At 44.1% G+C, this 19,684-nt stretch overlaps 1 protein-coding gene and 1 long non-coding RNA gene across 2 annotated transcripts; both read right to left on the bottom strand.

The window, feature by feature from the left end:
• Positions 1–617: 617 nt before the first annotated feature.
• Positions 618–14,080, bottom strand: LOC110076797 (notewaprin-a). The gene is made up of 4 exons (XM_020789274.3): positions 8,272–14,080; positions 6,700–6,837; positions 2,139–2,298; positions 618–999 (listed from the first exon to the last, which is right to left on the bottom strand). The coding sequence occupies exons 1-3, from the start codon at positions 8,354–8,356 to the stop codon at positions 2,162–2,164; spliced, it is 360 nt and encodes a 119-aa protein (XP_020644933.3). The 5' UTR covers positions 8,357–14,080; the 3' UTR covers positions 618–999; positions 2,139–2,161.
• Positions 14,081–14,891: 811 nt separating this feature from the next.
• On the bottom strand, positions 14,892–17,376 carry LOC110076796 (uncharacterized). Its single transcript, XR_012086168.2, has 3 exons — positions 17,167–17,376; positions 16,363–16,503; positions 14,892–15,054 (listed from the first exon to the last, which is right to left on the bottom strand). It is a non-coding gene; the product is annotated as an uncharacterized LOC110076796 (long non-coding RNA).
• Positions 17,377–19,684: the final 2,308 nt, after the last annotated feature.

A 19,684-nucleotide genomic window follows, 5' to 3' on the forward strand; every position in this document is an offset into this window, starting at 1 on the left:
AGCAGTTTTTATGGGAATCGCCTACAGACAGACAGAAAGCGAGCAAAAGAGCAAGTGAGCAGGCAAGATGTGAGATAAGTTTGGAAGCATCTTAGGGTGTCCGTCAGGAAATACTGTAATATATGGTAGTTGATCTGCTGCCTTCTAGGAAAGCTCACGTTGCTACCCATACCTACACTCTACTTTTACACTATGTGGTAAACAAGCGAAACATTATGAACAACAAAAATACCATAAGCTTTGACTGATTTGTCTTTCTTTCATAGAGAAACCAACTCCCTCTAACTGCTCTAGTGAGGGAAGTGGAAAGGACACAACTGTTATCTGTGGCAAGATAGAAAGCACATCCCCCTCCCCACCCTATAAAATGGAAACATCTTGGTAAATCAAGAGAATGCTATTCCAGGAAAAGAAAGGAAGCATGAATGAGAAAGCATGAGGACAACACACATAGTGTGCAATCCATATGAAAGTATAGATTTCTTTTGTACTAAAGCATCTGAACTTCGTGTACCAATGAATTGTATTTATTTTTGTATTTATCTTTGCTAGGCAACTGGAATCGTTATTCTTGCTATCTTGGCCTCCAAATATTAAAAAGAAAAAGAAAACAGCAATGACAAGGGTTGCATTTATTGGAAAAGCCAGCTTTTGGTACACATTGTCCTTCAACAGGAAGAATTATGAAAAGAAAATAAATTCCCAATTACCAAGAGAGCAAAGAGATTAGCCAATATAGGTTTCAGCAGAATTTCAACATTTGAGCATTGTGTTATTTTATAATACAATACACCAAATAATGAGAATAATGGGTGTGCTTCGGCAATGGCAGAATTCAGTAATTTAATGCTAACAGTACATGGCCCATGTTCTCATTCCCAGCCACCCCACCCCCAGCCACTGCTTCCTTAGGGTGTCATCTTCATGTTATCTAGCAATTCTGTTCTATGCATGATGCTCTTTCCTTGCAGCTCCTGGAGAAAAACCACGAGGAAATACCTGGAAAATAAATAACATGTTTTGCATGTGTATGTGCTTCAGTAATTTTGATTTGTAAAACCAGCCTATATTTTTCCATTCTTCTGCTTTCACAAGATTACTTCCCTCTTTTATAATGGTCACTGAAATGCTGGGTCTTCTGTTTTCACTTTGTAGGGTTTTACCCTAGTCCTGAATAAATGTGGGGTTTGAAGAACTCCTGCCCGTTTTTTTTAAAAAATAGACCCATTGTGCACAGATGATAGATGATATACCAGATATCATATCTAAATCAGCAATGTTGGTGAACTCAAGACATTTCCATGCCTCAGGAGAAGGATAGGATGGCACACCTCTCCTATCTGAACTGGCCGTTGATGCTGTGGCATCTTCTATGACAATTTAAGTAGCTGATTACTTTAAGGCAATCAGGACAGGCCACATGGCATATATACTGCTGTCCCTCTGATGACGAGGAACACCAGGAAACCTCAGGAGGAAAAGCCCAGGGTGTCTTGCTATTGTTTCCCAGCATATGCCTCCTTAGGTGGTTCCTTCACTCTGCCTAAGGGTAGGGCTGCTCCTGCATTCTTGTATTTAACCGTTCATCCAGTGGAGACAGGATACCAGGACTTCCACTATGTGACTAGAAAGAGTAACAGAATGGCATGCAAGCAAGTGAATAGGCTAGTGGAGGAGAGGCAGAGGTTCCTATTGCTCTTCTGCCAGCCCTACTGGTTACCATGTTGGTATAAAAGCCTGTTCTCAACTCTCTTCTCCTTCAGTCAACTTGTTTAACTGATATTTAAAAGTTCCCCATAAAGAGGATAGTATTAATATTTCCACACTAGCTGCAGACTATGGGGTCTCCCTTCCTCCACAGTTAGTGTGAAAACACTTGTCTGTTAGCCTCATGGCAAGCTAAAACAAATTTTTCTAGATGGTAACACTTACAAGGCTATGAGCATTTTGCTAGCACAGATGGGATTAAAATAGTAGCATTCCTGTAAAAGGGACATGCCTTGATGTAGAATTAATTCTACATGTCATGGGGATCTCGAGCTAATTCAGAAGCAGAAGTGGGTACTGCCCTGTCTCTCCCATGAACGGGTAAGTCTGGGGCAGCAAGGAAAGAAACCGAAGTGAGATGCAAGCAATACCATTACTGTTGAGTGGTGCCTCTTTATGGGACTATGCAAGATTTCCCACATATTTTGTAACAGCATTTTTGGTTTTCCGGACAATCGTAGTCATGGTTGCAATCATCACGTCCAGGGACTGAGCAAATAAATGGAAATTTGGGGCACTTGCCAGGTTTATCTGTAACAAAAGAAAAAACCAGAAACTAATGATTGTACATTATGGGCAAAGAGAGTCAGAGAGTATCCTGCTGATTATGCCTGGGGTCCATATTTCTTTTGTTGACGAATATTTCGTATTTCATACATTGACATAAGTGATTTTGTATTTCCACTAGCCATAAGATTCCCTTGGTGCTTTCCCCTTCCAGACTAACCTAGTTCCCATGAATGAAGTGATATTCAAATAGTTTAGCTCTTTGTATGGTGCCTTGAGCTCCTGGGGGAAAAGGTGGGTGGCAAATATGTGTAAAATGCTTTTTGTGCCCCTGGCAATGCCCCAGTTGCCACATTCAATGATATACTGGAAAAGAGAACTTGAATCTCTCATTTTGCTTGATTATTTTAAATGCACCCCCAGGGCACTAAAACATTACAGGACGAAGTATTAAATACAGTCAGATACATATTGCTCACATGGAGGAAATACATTTTTGTCACAGAGCTCTTCCAGACGTATTTAGTGTCTTACTCCATGAGCTGATTCTTGTACTGTTTCTTCTTCTGTTTTCTATGAGAGTTATTTCTTACAATAGAATTCCATCATTTTTGTCTAGATAGGTACAAAAATGCACTGTTTTGAGAGGAAGTGCCCATTTCTCCTTCATTTTCCAGTAAGAACCTTGGTCCCAGCCACTTTGGCTACCTTTATCAATCTCCTTCATGCCCCATTTCCATCCACTGCCACTTTTGTGTTGGGTTGTTGCTTTTCAGTTTCTGTTCCACTTTTGCTATCCTTCTTCAGTAGGTTTCTCCACATGGCTCCAAGCAAGGCGAGGGCATGAAGAAGCAACCTTTGCTTCGTATTTGGACAAAGTGAGGAGAAATGGTTTCTGAAAATGAGGTAGGAATTTGGCCATAATCTGTATAATTGGATAGCGCAGAGAAAGGTGCATGATAACTGAAGTGTACTTGCCATAGAAGTTTGAAAGGAACTTGAAGGATTTGCTGGGAAACATAGTCCTATAGCAATTGTGAAACCATGTAAAAACCAAATATATACGATGAGGCTATACCAGAACACAAATGACACAACAAGACAGATTAATGTACACATACTGTATATATATTGTACAGAACAACAGTCAAGATAATCAAGTATCTGACAGCACCACAGCAGCGTGGGGATGTACTTTAAAGATCATTTTTACAGAGTAGCATTATACCTCTTTCTTTTTTTAAAGGTATTTGAAGGCATTAGCACACAGGCTCTGGCTTGATTCATTTAACGTATGGCATATATGTGATCACATGCCTGCTACCATGTCCACCCTCAGCAGCCATGCAGGGGTTGGATACCATTACAGAGCTGTTTGATACTCTGTACATATCTTCACAAAAGGCAACAAACTGCATGCAAGGTTCTTATCAAATCATGGGCAAAAACACAACTGGAATGATACAGCAGGAAACAACAGTTGCAAAGCATGGCACAGCAGAGTTAGAAATAAAAACATTCCTCTGTCACCATCCAGCCACAAAGCAGAAAACAGTCTGGTTACATGTAGGAGAGGATAGCATTAAAGATGATGGAAGGAAAGGAGGGGAAAGGTGCAAGAGGGCAAAGGCATGGAAAATGCAAGTTGGTTGGGACAACTGGTGGCACAGTTGGGATTGTTTTTTGCAATTCATAGCATTTCAAGCAGAGAAACATGAGGGGAGAGAAATCTAACAATGACTGCAACTACGCTAGCAATTTTGCTATAATCTGAGACTGAATTATGGCTGTATTCAAAGTCAATGATCAGACAGGGCCGGCAGATTGCTTTGAGAGTTTGGTGTTCGCATTCAATTTGATACAATTCAAATTTCAGCCCACAGCCCCCTTCTTTCCTTCCTTCCTCTGGTCCTGAGGTTAATGCACTAATCTAATATACATTTTAAAAATCAGGGGAAAAGAATGCAGGGGTGAGTGTTCCTGTGGTCCTGAAATTAGACTGCAACTGCCTACATAACGGAAACACCACCCACAGACATGCCCCACTTCATCTTTACAAGAATGAATCAACTGACCACACAGGCAGAAGTCCATTTTAGAGATGGGAGTACAGTGGTGCCTCGCTTAACGAGTGCCCCGTATAACGAAAAAATCGCATAACGATGGCTTCGTTGCCATCGCTTTTGCGATCGCACAACGATCTTGCCTATGGGGAAAAATCGCTTTGCGATTTTTCCCCATAGGCACCATTTTCCCCCAGCTGAGCGGCGGGAGCTTTGAAGCCCCGCTGCTCAGCTGGGGGAAAATGTCGGCAGTGGGCTGTGGCCTCGGAAGGACCCCGAAGCCACCGTCCCCTGCCGACAATTCCCTTCCGAGCTCCGGGGACAGGCTGGGGGGTGGACCGGGGAGCTTGAAGCCTCTCCGCGCCGCCTACCCCCGCTGTTCCCGGACTTCTGGAAGTCCGGGAACAGCCTGGGTAAGCAGCGCGGAGAGGCTTCAAGCTTCCCGATCCACCCTCCAGCCTGTCCCCGCCGCTTAAAGCCTCCTTGCGCCGCCTACCCAGCCCGTTCTCGGACACCTAGGTGTCCGAGAACGGGCTGGGTAGGCGGCGGGGAAGGCTACCGGCATCGGGGACAGGCTGGGGGGTGCACCGGGGAGCTTGAAGCCTCTCCGCGCCGCCTACCCCCGCCGTTCCCGGACTTCTGGAAGTCCGGGAACGGCGGGGGTAAGCAGCGCGGGAAGGCTTCAAGCTTCCCGATCCACCCTCCAGCCTGTCCCCGCCGCTTAAAGCCTCCTTGCGCCGCCTATCCAGCCCGTTCTCGGACACCTAGGTGTCCGAGAACGGGCTGGGTAGGCGGCGGGGAAGGCTACCGGCATCGGGGACAGGCTGGGGGGTGCACCGGGGAGCTTGAAGCCTCTCCGCGCCGCCTACCCCCACCGGGAACGAGGAGGCTTTAAGCGGCGGGGACAGGCTGGAGGGTGGATCGGGAAGCTTGAAGCCTCCCAGCGCTGCTTACCCCCGCCGTTCCCGGACTTCCAGAAGTCCGGGAACGGCGGGGGTAGGCGGCGCGGAGAGGCTTCAAGCTCCCCGGTGCACCCCCCAGCCTGTCCCCGATGCCGGTAGCCTTCCCCGCCGCCTACCCAGCCCGTCCTCGGACACCTAGGTGTCCGAGAACGGGCTGGGTAGGCGGCGCAAGGAGGCTTTAAGCGACGGGGACAGGCTGGAGGGTGGATCGGGAAGCTTGAAGCCTCCCCGCGCTGCTTACCCCCGCCGTTCCCGGACTTCCAGAAGTCCGGGAACAGCGGGGGTAGGCGGCGCGGAGAGGCTTCAAGCTCCCCGGTGCACCCCCCAGCCTGTCCCCGATGCCGGTAGCCTTCCCCGCCGCCTACCCAGCCCGTTCTCGGACACCTAGGTGTCCGAGAACGGGCTGGGTAGGCGGCGCAAGGAGGCTTTAAGCGGCGGGGACAGGCTGGAGGGTGGATCGGGAAGCTTGAAGCCTCCCAGCGCTGCTTACCCAGGTCGTTCCCGGACTTCCAGAAGTCCGGGAACGACCTGGGTAGGCGGCACGGAGAGGCTTCAAGCTCCCCGATCCACCCCCCAGCCTGTCCCCGCCGCTTAAAGGGTAACCGCAGCGGCTACCCCAGCCATGGCCGGACTCTAGGGAGTCCAGCCATGGCTGAGGTAGCCACCATGGGTCAGATCCAAGCCGCGGGGGGAGGGAAAAAACCGGATAATCCGTTCCAGTTGGAACGGATTAACCGGTTTTCAATGCATTTCTATGGGAAATGGTGCTTCCCATAACGATGTTTTCACATAACGTTTTTTTTTCTGGAACCAATTAACATCGTTATGCGAGGCACCACTGTATTCATATTCTTATATGAATATCCCCGCACAGGTGGAAATAACGATTTTGCTGCTGCTGCGGCTCTGCAGAGGCTTCCTATCACACTGTTCTGCGCAATGGATTAGCCACCATGTGACCTAGCAGAGAGGCTTGTCATCCTGCCTCCTGCCAGGAGTGGGTAATCGATTGTGAACAACGGCACAATAGGAAGGCTCCACGGAGCCGGTGGCAGTGGCGTTATTTCCACCTGTGCAGGGATATTCGTATTCATATACAAATACTCCCATCTCTAGGCCATTTGCATCATTCCGGCTTTAAAACAGTAGAAGTCCCCAGTGGGAGACCAAAAAAAGCTGCATTGGAAGCAAAAAGGGCCAGACTGATTTGAATCGGCCTTTTAGTCATGTGATCAATAAAAAATAATTTGAATTCATCCACTTTATAAACAGAGCAAATCTCACAGTATTTGACCATGTAGTTGCAGTCAGAGACAGGAATGTCTGCGTGAGGAAACATAAGATGACTCACAACAGGGCACAAAATAAGGTCATGTCTGGAAGAGTCTAAAACACCATACCTTGTGGGTTTCGGCAAATCTTGTCACATTTAAAGTAACAACACTTCTGGATTCCGGGGCAGTCATAGTCAAAATTGCAAGCATTTTGTCCTGGTGCAAAGCATCGATATGGATTGGGAGGGCATGTCCCCATTTTGTCTGGAAGGGTAAAGAAAAGCAGGCAAATCATCAAATACCACATCTTGTAGCATTACTATAAAGTTGAAGAGTGGCGAAATTAAACACACCACAATTCCTCAACTGTCCCGATCCCATATATAGAAACAGCGCTATCACATATACAAGAGACATCAGCAAGTTTGGGAGAAAGCCGGAGGTTTCCACAACTACAAAACAACTTGAATAAAAGAAAAACATGGAAGGGGAGAATCCTGAAAACAGTCCCGTGAAGACTGAGCCTCTTCAGTGGGCACCAAATACTAATGAGCTTTTATGGAGGGAACATAGCAAGGGAGGGGGAAATGGAGTAGAGAACCTTGCAAAAGAATATGATTCAACAGGAACACACCATATAAAAAAACTTTTCCCCAGATGCCACTTGTACATAAGAAAACATAAGGAAACAGCAAACAAATCTCAGTTCTCCTAATGCAGGTCTTTCAGCAGGCCAAATGGCACCCATTTACACATAAAGAGGGAGGTCTGCAGAACAACAGCAACAGACAGAACTTTGGGAAAACCTGAAGTGTGTGTAGAAGACTCCTCCCACCCCTAGAACCCGCCGGTCCACTTACTTCTCAACATACGTGGCTGGCATCATTGTCAGTGCACCAATCACAGCAGTAGCCTGCTTGCCCGGCCACTCCATGGCTGAGTGGGGAGACTTGTCATCTTGCTTCCTTGCCAAAGTGGCCAGGTGAGCAGGGAGGTGGGGACGTGGCAGTCAGGCTACTGCTGTGATTGGTGCACTGACAATGATGCCAGCCATGTGTGTTGTGCAGTGAGTGGACCAGTGGGTTCTGTGGGTGGGAGGTAACCAGGCCAGCACCCTGTGCCAGTGGGATTCGTCTTTGTAGACAGAGATGAATCCCCCATCTCTAGTGGAGATGGTCATGAACTGCTGGTTTGGCAGTTCATGCTGGTTTGGCAATCAGCCCTACAGGTGTTCTGTTATTCTGAGCCCTGCTCCCTTTGGCAGGCACCCACTCAGAGGCAGCATCCCAGCCTACTCCAGGTACTGCCTATGAGTGGGTGCCTGCTGTGAGGCTCAGAACCATGGACCACCTGTTGGGCCAACTTTCAAACTGGCAAGACCCACCGAATCGGTGGTTCGTGTCCATCTCTAATTTAATAGCCACTTGTTTATACTTATTGTGGACAAATAAACCAAGTAAACCCTTTGTCCTATCTACAGCCTGGGGATATATTTTTTAAACTGCAATTCCAAGAATTCTCAACAAGGGTAATTTACAAAAACCATGTTGAGTTCAGTATGAATTCTTTGTAATTTAAAGTGCTGAAGAAGCAGCTGAGTGTTTTTTAAACTAATTTCCTTAAACTACTTGGCCAATTTCATTCATTTTTGGTTGAATCACTCTTCCTCTTCAGCTGCTAGTTTCTTTCCCAACTTACCTATTGGAGGCAAGGCAGTGGAGGATGGCAAGTGCATCCAAAGGGCCAGGAGCCCCACCAGGAATAAGGTGTTCATGGTTTTCATGGCACATGCATAATCCAGTTCTCTGACTCTCAATGAATTTAAATCTGTTGAAGTAAGAGGTTGGGTCACAAGAGGGAGGAACCCTCTTTGAACTTTGTCACAGAGGATTTATCAACTGAAAATCATTTTCTGCCATCGTTGATGACCATTGACCATGTACACTTGCATACACCATCTCCTGACTCCTGACCTAGGAGGTCAGCTAAAAATATGTCAGTTGCCTTATTCATGCAGAATGTAAGTTATGGGTATGGGACCATTGTTTCACAAAAAGGGAAATTCCACATACTGTGCAAACCAGAAATTGGCTGTTTTAAGGGGAACACACTTCCTGTCAGATCTTTCCCCACTCTTTCAGAGTGACTCAGCCTGTCATGGCCATCCTGTGTAGGGCCAAAATTAAGATAGATTGCTACAATGAGCTAAGCTACTGGTGGAACATTAGTCAAGTTTTTGAAGGATATACAATATCAGTCAAATTATTTAGTCACATGAGACAGGAATGCCCACATGTACCTCTCCCTCTCTCTGGAATAAAAATGCAGTTATCAGCAACAGCAGCTAGTAATTATAAGAACAAAAAATTGACTGTCTTATGTCAACAATAAATATTGCTGCCCGAGGTGACTTCCTCACTCTGCCTCTTAACAGAACTAAATTTGTGTAGTTCTGTAAATTCGTGACATTTCTAATCTCACACTAAAGATCACGATCTGAGCACAATCATGTGCATGCACAATAATTAGGTTGCTGAGGGGTCTTCATCAGACCTTAGGGAAATATGTCCACTTGGAGATTCTGGAGCTGGTCTAAAAAAGTCTTCACCTGGTCTTCACCTGGCTTATGCTATGTTCATTTTACATAAAAATTGGTTGTTTATCCTGCCTCGGCTTTTGTTGCACAGCATGTTAACAAACAGGAGATAGGTTTTCTGCAGCCAAGAAATCAGAAGATGACAGATTTGAAAGGGTAGCTATGAAGAAACTGAACAAGATCCTTTCATGTCCAAATGTATTCATCGTCGTTTAGTCGTTTAGTCGTGTCCGACTCTTCCTGACCCCATGGACCAGAGCACGCCAGCCCCTCCTATCTTCCACTGCCTCCCAGAGTTCTGTCAATTTCATGTTGGTTGCTTCACAGACACTGTCTACCCATCTCATCCTCTGTCGTCCCCTTCTCCTCTTTCCGTCACATTTTCCTAACATCAAAGTCTTTTCCAAGGAGTCTTCTCTTCTCATGAGATGGTCAAAGTACTGGATCCTCAGCTTCAGGATCTGTCCTTCCAGGGAGCACTCAGGGTTAATTTCCTATAGAATTGATAGGTTTGTTCTCCTTGCAGTCCAGGGGACTCTCAAGAGCCTCCTCCAGCACCACAATTCAAAGGCATCAATTCTTCCGCAGTCTGCTTTCTTTATGGTCCAGCTCTCACTTCCATACATCACGACAGGGAAAACCATAGCTTTGACTATTCGGACTTTTGTTGGCAAGGTGATGTCTCTGCTTTTTAAGATGCTGTCAAGGTTTGTCATTGCTTTCCTCGCAAGAAGCAGGTGTCTTTTAATTTTGTGGCTGCTGTCTCCATCTGCAGTGATCATGGAGCCCAAGAAAGTAAAATCTTTCACTGCCTCCATATCTTCCCCTTCAGGAGGTGATGGGACCAGTAGCCATGATCTTAGTTTTTTGATGTTGAGTTTCAGGCCGTTGTTTGCACTCTCCTCTTTCACCCTCATTACAAGGTTCTTTAATTCCTCCTCACTTTCTGCCATCAGAGTGGTATCATCTGCATATCGGAGGTTGTTGATATTTCTTCTGGCAATCTTAATTCCGGTTTGGGATTCCTCCAGTCCAGCCTTCCGCATGATGTATTCTGCATATAAATTAAATAAGCTGGGGAACAATATACAGCCTTGTCGTACTCCTTTCCCAATTTTGAACCAATCAGTTGTTCCATATCCAGTTCTAACTGTTGCTTCCTGTCCCACATATAGGTTTCTCAGGAAATAGATAAGGTGGTCAGGCACTCCCATTTCTTTAAGGACTTGCCATAGTTTGCTGTGGTCCACACAGTCAAAGGCTTTTGCATAGTCAATGAAGCAGAAGTAGATGTTTTTCTGGAACTCTCTGGCTTTCTCTATAATCCAGCGCATGTTTGCAATTTGGTCTCTAGTTCCTCTGCCCCTTCGGAATCCAGCTTGTACTTCTGGGAGTTCTCGGTCCACATACTGCTGAAGCCTACCTTGTAGGATTTTGAGCATAACCTTGCTAGCGTGTGAAATGAGTGCAATTGTACGGTAGTTGGAGCATTCTTTGGCACTGCCCTTCTTTGGGATTGGGATGGAGACTGATCTTTTCCAGTCCTCTGGCCACTGTTGAGTTTGCAACAACAGCTAGTACAATGTAAAGAGCAAAATCTCCCAGGAAACAAGTTCATGTACTTCAAGCAGCTCTTGTGTATAAGCACCAAATTCCAGGCTGCTATTTCATCTATATGGGGTTGAACAGAAACATAGTGCTCTGTTAGTCTGTGCATATAGGAAAACTAATCACGTAAACAAGTATGCAGTTCCATGATGGATGTTATGGACGTCTGTGAATCTCCCTGAAACTGGATTTTTTTTTTCAATTTAAATTCTAGAATCTTGGTCATGCTGGATGGGGGATTTTGGAACATGTAATTTTAAAATATAGCCTTTCTTGTGCTTATGTGGGACAGCTTAGGCAAGTGAGATCAGAACAAAATGTCCTTCTACCTTTACTTACAATATTGATCTGCAATCAGAATCTGTAAGTAATTTCCCTAGGTACATTTCAGGCCTTGTTTATTGACAAAAAATTGTCCAAGAACATTATATATTTTATATACAATGCCTCTTTCATCACTATTTTGTGACACTAAAGATATAATGGTTCAGGGTTGACACCATGCCTATTCCAACACTGAAGGCATCTCATCAAAGTTTATCATCCATAGAACATAAAACCTACAGAATTGGAGTTTCCTGAGAAGGTTTTTTAACAGCATTCCCGCTTTCAGCTGCATGCCTACACACAAAGGAGACTATTGGATACTCTTAAATGTGAACCATTCTGGACTCAGATTCTTCTATTCAGCCAAGAACACCTCTGTAATCCCATTGGATGCTGCCTCTATATACTCTTTAGGGAGGCAGCCTCTGTTGGAACTCATTCCCCAATACGCCTGTGCAAGTTGCAGGGAATCATTGCAACACCCATAATGCTTACCCCACTTCACTTCCTGAAGGTTCTTTAGCTTTCTTGCCTTCAGACATCTCTGTTTCCCAAACAGCCACTGAAGAAACCCCAACGGGGGCTTGGGACTTCACAGGTAGAGCCCTGGTATTGTATGCATCTCCATGACAGGTACTCTAAGGGGTTGTAGAGGGTCTCAGGATTAACCCTACCTGTGGCCTGCTGATTGCCCTCTCATAAAAAACTGACCCTGACAGCAATTATACTTCAGAGAGCCACTTGCTTTTCTGTTTTATTTTCAGACTAGCTTTGTTGCAAGATCAGATAGACTCGATTTTACCATAACACTGTTTTGTGATAATGGGGAAGCTTCATATGATGCAAAGTGCTGCATGCAAGCATTTTGACTAGTGGCAAGTTCTTAGAACAAGCAGCTGCTTTGTAGGATTGACTGCATTGACAATGGGTCCATTCTGGATGCAATCTGATGTATTGTCATTTTTACAGCCTAACTATTTTAGGAATAAAATGCCTAAAAGAATACACAAAGAATGTCATACTTGGGGGCTGAATTGAACTGGCTGGAGTTCCCAAGAGGCATATGCCCCCTTCCTCATCCTATCAGCTTCGATCCCAGTTAGATGTTTCAGATCCCAATTGTGGAAGAAAGGTGACAAGAAATAAAATGAAATGAAACCAAGTAACATCATTTGTTGATTTCCCAGTTTTTGCACACTCTGTCTCCTAAAGTTTGGTTGCTGATAAGAGGAGTTTAATCTAAAATATACTGGGCATTTTAGTTCTCTCTCTCTTGCTCACAGGTCCACTCATCTCTGGAATTGTAGTCCCTCCTTCCCACCTCAAGAACATCTCTGAAATGGAATTCAGCTCTTGAAGAAGACTTGGCTGAAGAAAGTTCTGTTTTCTTTGCTAAGATTATCTGGAAAGCCTCTTTTGCATGGCCTTCTGAGCTATGGCTTGGGGTGACATGGGATAAGGTCTTCTCTGTATTTGCACAAAAGACCTTTGTACCATGGGAGACTTCTTTGACCCACAGTTTCCCACTATTTCCACTATTCTTCATAGAATCATGATGTTGGAAGGGGCCTATAAGGCCATTGAGTCCAACCTTCTGCTCAATGCAGGAATACAAACAAAGGATTTCTGCCAAGTGGTTTTCTAAATTTCTCTTGAATGCCTCCAGTGTTAGAGCACTAACCACCTGTCAAAGTAATTGATTCCATTCTCATACTGCTCTAACAGTTAGGACATTTTTCCTGATATTTAACCGAAATCTGGCTTCTTGTAATTTGTTGTATGCCCTGCACTCTGGGATGACTGAAAACATATCCTGCCCCTTCTCTGAATGACAGCCTTTCAAGTGTTTGAAAAGTGCTATCATTTCTCCCCTCAGTCTTATTTTTTTTCAAGACTATACATGGCCAGTTCTTTCAAACTTTCTCATACGGCTTGGTTTCCAGTCCCCTGATCATCCTTGTCCTCCTTGGAATATGTCAGCATCCTAAGTGTAGTGTCCAGAACTGAACCCAGAACTCAAGATGAGACCTAACCAGTGCTGAATGGAGGGGGAACTAGTACCTTGTGGGATTTGGAGATTATACTTCTGTTAATGCAGCCTAAAATAGTATTTGCATTTTTAGTAACCACATCACATTGTATGTGATCCACGACTATTCCAAGATCCTTCTTGCTGGTAGTATTGCTGAGTCAAGTATCCTCCATCTTGTAGCTGTGTATTTAGTTTCTTTTTCCTTGGTGTAGTACTTTGCATTTCTTCTCGTTGAATTTCACTCTGTTGCTTTCAGGTCAGTGCTCAAGCCTATCATGATCATTTTGAATTTTCTTTCTGTCTTCTAGGATTTTAGTTATTCTACTCAATTTTGTGTCATCTGCAAATCTGATTAGCATTCCCTGCATCCCCTGAACCAGGTCATTAATAAAAATGTTGAAGAGCACTGGACTCCCCACCCCCCTTTTAAAAAAAGATTTGACCACCACTTTGTTTCTCTTGTTCACTGATGCCTCATTGTTTGTTTTATCTGGTACTTTTGTTAATGTTTTCTAAAGCCCTAAATGACTTGGTCCAAAGCTACTTGAACAATGTATTCTCGAAGGCTTTCACAGCCGGGATCTGATGGTTCTGTCAACAGAGCATGGACAGAGTTCCTACTCCAGTCCTCTGAAGATGCCAGCCACAGGGACTGGAGAAACGTCAGGAAGAACAACCTTCAGAACACGGCCAAAGAACCCGAAAGACCCACAACAACTACTTGAAAATTTGTTTCCCTTTATGAATCTGCTCCACTTCTAAAATATACCGTATTTTTCCGTGTATAAGACGCCGCCATGTATAAGACGCCCCCCACTTTTCTAACCCAAAATTAAGAAATCTAAGTGGGGCTTAGCAAATGTAGGGTAAAAGGGATCAAAGTGCTGCAGGATGGCTTTGATCCCTGCTTTCTCCCTTTGTGCTAAACCCCGCGTGGCTTAGCAAAAGGAGGGGGAAAGAGATCAAAGCAATTTCACAACTGCACAATCATTTTGATCCCTTTCCGCCTTATACAGCCACGGGATTGCTTTTATCCTTTCCCCTCCTTTTGCTAAGCCCCATGGGACTTAGCAAGCAGAGGGGAAAGCAGGGATCAAAGCAGTCCTGCAGCACTTTGATCCCTGCTTTCCTTTTGCTAAGGCTTAGCAAGTGGGGGGAAAGCAGGGATCAAAGCCCTGCAGGATCACTTTGATCCCTGCTTTCCCCTCCACTTGTTTTTCTCTCCTCAGCTTACTTCCATGTATAAGATGACCCTCAATTTTTAGTCTAAAGATTTTAGACAAAAGTATAGTCTTATACACGGAAAAATACGATACATATTGTTAATAAGCCACTTTGGGTCCTCTTAAGGGGAAAGGTAGGGTGTAAATATTTTAAATAAACAAAAGCCTTACACACACACCGGCATAATTCTGGCCACTGGTAAATATCATTATGTCATATACACTTATTATAAATTATAGTCACATAGCAGCTAGTGTTGTGTAGTGGTTGGAGTGTTGTTTCTGAGAGTTAAGAGACTCACATTCTAAGCATCATTGAGTAACAAATCAACAAAGTAAAGATCAAGTAGCAAGCAGGAGATCCATGTACACTGATGTGAGCACATTAGAGGAAGGTTGCGAAAATATCCAAGGAATAATTAAACATATATTTGCTCATTATCATTAAGATTGGTGTGACTTTGTTAGATTTTGCTTGATGCCATGTAAGTCCACTATACTGGAGCATAAATGTGAGATTTTGCACAAATGCAAAACTTGTGTTATTTTTATTGTCCCCCAACCACCCATAGGCACTACACAGATTTTTTTTTTCCAAGCAGGTTTATGAGCATTGAGGTTTAGCCATATTCCATGCCATGCCATCCCTGCATTTGAGGATATCCTTCTGCATACTGGTTCAGTTTGAAATTAACCTGGAAAATAAATTAGAAAGATTGGAGAAAGTTCAAATTAATATAGAAAAATTGTGCCAGTGAAATCCCACCCCTAGAATAGACAATGTAAAGATGACACCTCTGTCATGGGTGACTACTCTGATTCATATATGTTCTCTTAGGGCACTGGAGAGGCCCCTGAACCCTTCATATGTTTTGGACTTCAGCTCCTGGAAACCCCACTCAGCATGGAACTGTACAAGATTATGGTAGCTATGGTTTGGGAGCAGCTCTGTAGCGGACAAAGAAGCTCTACAGAGAACCATTAAAACTGCCCAGAATATCATTGGGCTCCAGCTATCAACCCTGGATGACATCTTCACATCCCGCTGTCTGAGGAATTCACACAACATCCTTAGAGACTTTTCCCATCCTGCTCACAACTTCTTTGAATTGTTGCTGTCTGGCAGAAGATACAGAACAATTAAGACTTGGACCACACGTTTTTCTGAATAGTTTTTATCCCAGAGCTATAATTGCACTTATTTATTATTTATTTTATTTATTTTATTTATATCCCCCCTATCTAGTCACTTAAGACCACTCTAGGCAGCTTAATAATGAACTTAAAGACCACCAGCAGTGAACAGCTGAACAGTGTTATTTAGTCTGTGGTGTAGATGTATGTGTTCTTAGTGGGGGATTTTTAATGGGTGGGGAATGTTTGGGGATTTTTTATGTATGTGCATGTGGGTCTGGTGTCTGTGTGAATTTTGTTGTATGTGCATACTATGCATATACTTACAATGACAATAAATTTATTTGATAGCTGTAATCCCAACATCTGGAAGGCCAAAGAGTTATCACTGCTGCCTTAAGGAATGCCCACTTCCATTACTATGCAATATCATAACTCAGGTAGTAACCAATTCCAATAAAATTTGAAGTTCTTCATATTCAAGCAGTGCCCATTGCAAAAATTTAGTTTTCTGGTAATTAGAGATGGTTCTTTCCCACCATAGACAGTTCAGAGCCATTTTGTGCTGTTCAGTGAGAAAGGAAATAACCTTTGTCACTGCACAGCTCATAAAAGCTGTGCAAGTCAATGTCTGGGAACCCCTTTCTCATTGAGAAGGTGCACTGAGATCGTTACTTCTGATGTCCGTTAGGAGAAGATGACATTGGAGAGGCTGATAGGTCAGATGGAGGAGCTCTATATGCCCTAGTCTTTTCTGCTCTGTTAAATTTCCACAGGGTTAGTTAACTGTGTTCCTTTGAACCTGGCCTTTTTTCTAGACTTACTGTTCCATTTAGGGTTTTTCCAGAATTAAACATATTCTCAGATACCTTTCACTGGATACACACAGCGTTTTGCACAAGTATTTTGGCAGCAAATCTTGTTTTCTTTACAATCACGGTTTTTCTCGCATTCATTTGGTTCTGCTCGAATGCATACATAAGGGTCTGGTGGGCAGTTGGAAGGATATTCTGTAGTGGGAAGATACCATTGTATAATATGGATCACTCCAAAACCTGAATAATTAGTATGTCACATCCCCCTCAACATCCCTACCAAGAACACCCATGTATCCATGCACCATATTGTGACACTGCTGGACATAAAGCCAAGCTCTATACCAAACTGTGGTCTAGTTATTCAGACTGTGGCTTGGTAAAACTGGCTTGTGTTTCCCTGCATATATGGCAGCCTTGTGGCTGTATTGCCTTTCCTATATTACCTATTACCTAAGGCTCATGTCATGTATTGCATGGTAGAAACAGGAACCAGAAACCTTTCTAGTTGCCTTTTTCAGGCAGGCACATAAGTTCTCTCTCTCTCTCTCTCTCTCTCTCTCTCTCTCTCTCTCTGTGTATGTGTGTGTGTGTGTGTTTAGCGAGTAAATACTACTGAATGATTTTGAGGAGATCGTGAATAGTTAGATAAAAACCCATTAACTCAGTTTGCATATTTTAAAAATTCTATGCTAGGCATAATTAGGAAGAAATTCAAAAACAGAAGGTTCAAAAATCTAATATCTTTGTTCAAAGCTGTAGCGCAATGACACTGTTTTTTGTCAGACCCAGATGCAAGATATGCCGGTTAAAGCAAAGCAAAGGTAACAGGGGATTGTCTTATTTTCTTGCACTTACCTGTTTCTTGGGCAGCTCCATATGGCAACTCCATCCAAAGCATTAGAAGAGTGAAAAAGACCAAGGTACTCATGGTGCTGGCAGGGGCTCAGGAGACAGCAGGAGAAATGAGAAAGAGATGCTTGTTGCTTTCCTAATTGTCTAACCTTTCTGGTTTTCTTTCACACACTAGGTCTCATGCGTGCTTATTTTCATATCTTGGGCAAGAAGAGGTTACATCAGCATGAATTTTGTTTTGAATCGACCCAGGGAATTTCCAGAGTCACAGATCATGACATATCCTCATTCTGGTTCCTTCTAGGTATGAGGGTGGGATTAGTTCAGCCCATATTTTAATAGCAACTAATCTAATTTGTACTTCCCAAACCTAATGATGTTATAATGTATTGTCAAGTAATTTTGGACGAATGGGATCCCAATGAATTAATAATCTCCAAAAGGTTCTGTCTTTAACACTTCTTTTCAGGTTGCCCTTTCCTTTATTGAGTCAAGTCACTGAAATAAAGAAAAAACCGAGTTGAGTCACCAGTGCGATTTAAGTCTGACTTGACAGTGAGTCCCGTGACCCGAGTCCCCATCACTGACCAAAAGTGGCAGAGAAAGAACAAAGCAAGAGTGGAGTTGAAGTATAACACGTGCCCATTTCCTCCAATCCAGGCAGAGCCCTCTAAAAACCATTCTCCCTAAGTAGGAGATGCCTTGCAAGCTGCAAAATCTCTGGAACACATGAAAATCCCATCTGTAGAGAAGGTAGAGAAAAGTGGAAAAGCTGGAATAAAACTAGTGCCTAAAGTGAAAGGACATAACCAAGAGAGATGATCTGGAGAATGTTCGTATACAACACACTTTCACAGAATGAAGTGTGATTATAAAAGGAAAGTACTAGCGCAAAATGCACCCCAATCTGACTTCAGAAGATGAAGTGGCTCCAAAGTAGAGATTCCTATTCATCTACAAATAAGAAGCCCACCAGCACAGGTGGCCAGTCTGATTAGCTCCTGCCCCCAGAACCCACCGCTCCGCTTACAGCGCAACACGTACCACACATTGCCGGCGTCATTGTCAGCGCACCAATTGCAGCAGTAATCCGGCTGCCACAGCCCCATCTCCTTGCTCATCCTGCCACTCTGACAAGGGGAAGGGAGGATGAGTCTCCCTGCTTAGCTGCAGAGTGGCAGGACAAGCAGGGAGATGGGGCTGCAGGAGCTGGGCTACTGCCATGATTAGTGCACTGATGATGAGGCCAGCCACATGTGCCATGTGTCATGCTGTAAGTGGACCGGTGGGTTCTGGGAGTGGGATGTAATCAGACCAGCCGCCAGTGTCAGTGGGCTTCATATTCGTCTACGAATACAAAGCCCCCATCTCTACTCTAAAGCAAAGCAAAGCAGTAGCTCCACATATTCTCACGGATCTTCTAAATGCTGATTTACACACTTATTACCCGAACTTTAGGCCAAGATAATATGGGTTCCACGTTTATGAAATGACAAGGGCAAAGTCATTTAAAAATAACTAGTGGGAAGGATTAAAAAACAAAAGCACAGGTGTCTTCCTGGAAAGAACGGGGCTTAATATGTGCTTACAGGTGAAGGTTGCTAATCATTACAGCTATGCAACTGATGGGGGTTGCAGACCTCACAAAATTGGTTTGGGCAACTAGTGATGATGGCTTCTCTTTTGGCCAAGCTAGAGATTAAGGTATCTTGGTTTCACATGCTTCCAGCTGTCACAATTGATGCCCACCTTGGTTCACTGTAACCATCATAAGCTTCTGATGAGGATGTTGGAAGAACCAACCATCGATCCTCCAGAACAGGTGACACTGACATTCACCCCAGCCACAACACTGGAAAACCCAGAGGCAGTTAAAAAAGCTTGAGAGGTGGGAAAGAGCCTACATGCCCAGGAAGACCAATCCAAGGACTACTGAGGTGCCCATACCCAGCTGGCATTGACCCATAGACTGTTTCTGGCTATTAGAACTAGGAGTAAAGGTATTGGATCGGAAATGCAGGACCAGGGATGGTGCTTAGACAAAGAGGAATGCAACAGACTAAAAGGGGATGCCCGTATATAGTTGTAAAATAAAGTTCAGCATCCAAGCAACCTACTACAGTCTGAGGAGTTCTTATGACTGGGCCCATGGAGCACTTCCATATCCCTCTGTCCATAGGGGTGGGGGGTAAGGGATGCTCATAGTGAAACAAGACAGATGTATTCTTCCCTACCCAAACAGTGCTTTAAGGACTTGCCTTTAGGAAAGATGTCTAACAAATGTAGCTGTCATCTTTGACCAGGGAACTAGGAAGCCTTGAGGAGTCAGCCTTAGGACTGTTGTTAAGAGCTAGATTCAGCTGCCTCGGACAGAACGTGACTGGTTTTTCTACTAGGGGAACTACATTATGTGAGAGTAGTATCTTCTCACATCTGCATACCTACTGTAATTGGACACTGGTACTGTACATGTTTTCATGTTACTTGTTTTTATGTATGTCTTTACTTGCATGTAGGCAAG

Source organism: Pogona vitticeps, chromosome 4 (genome assembly GCF_051106095.1).
Source record: "Pogona vitticeps strain Pit_001003342236 chromosome 4, PviZW2.1, whole genome shotgun sequence".
NCBI classification, from domain to species: domain Eukaryota; kingdom Metazoa; phylum Chordata; class Lepidosauria; order Squamata; family Agamidae; genus Pogona; species Pogona vitticeps.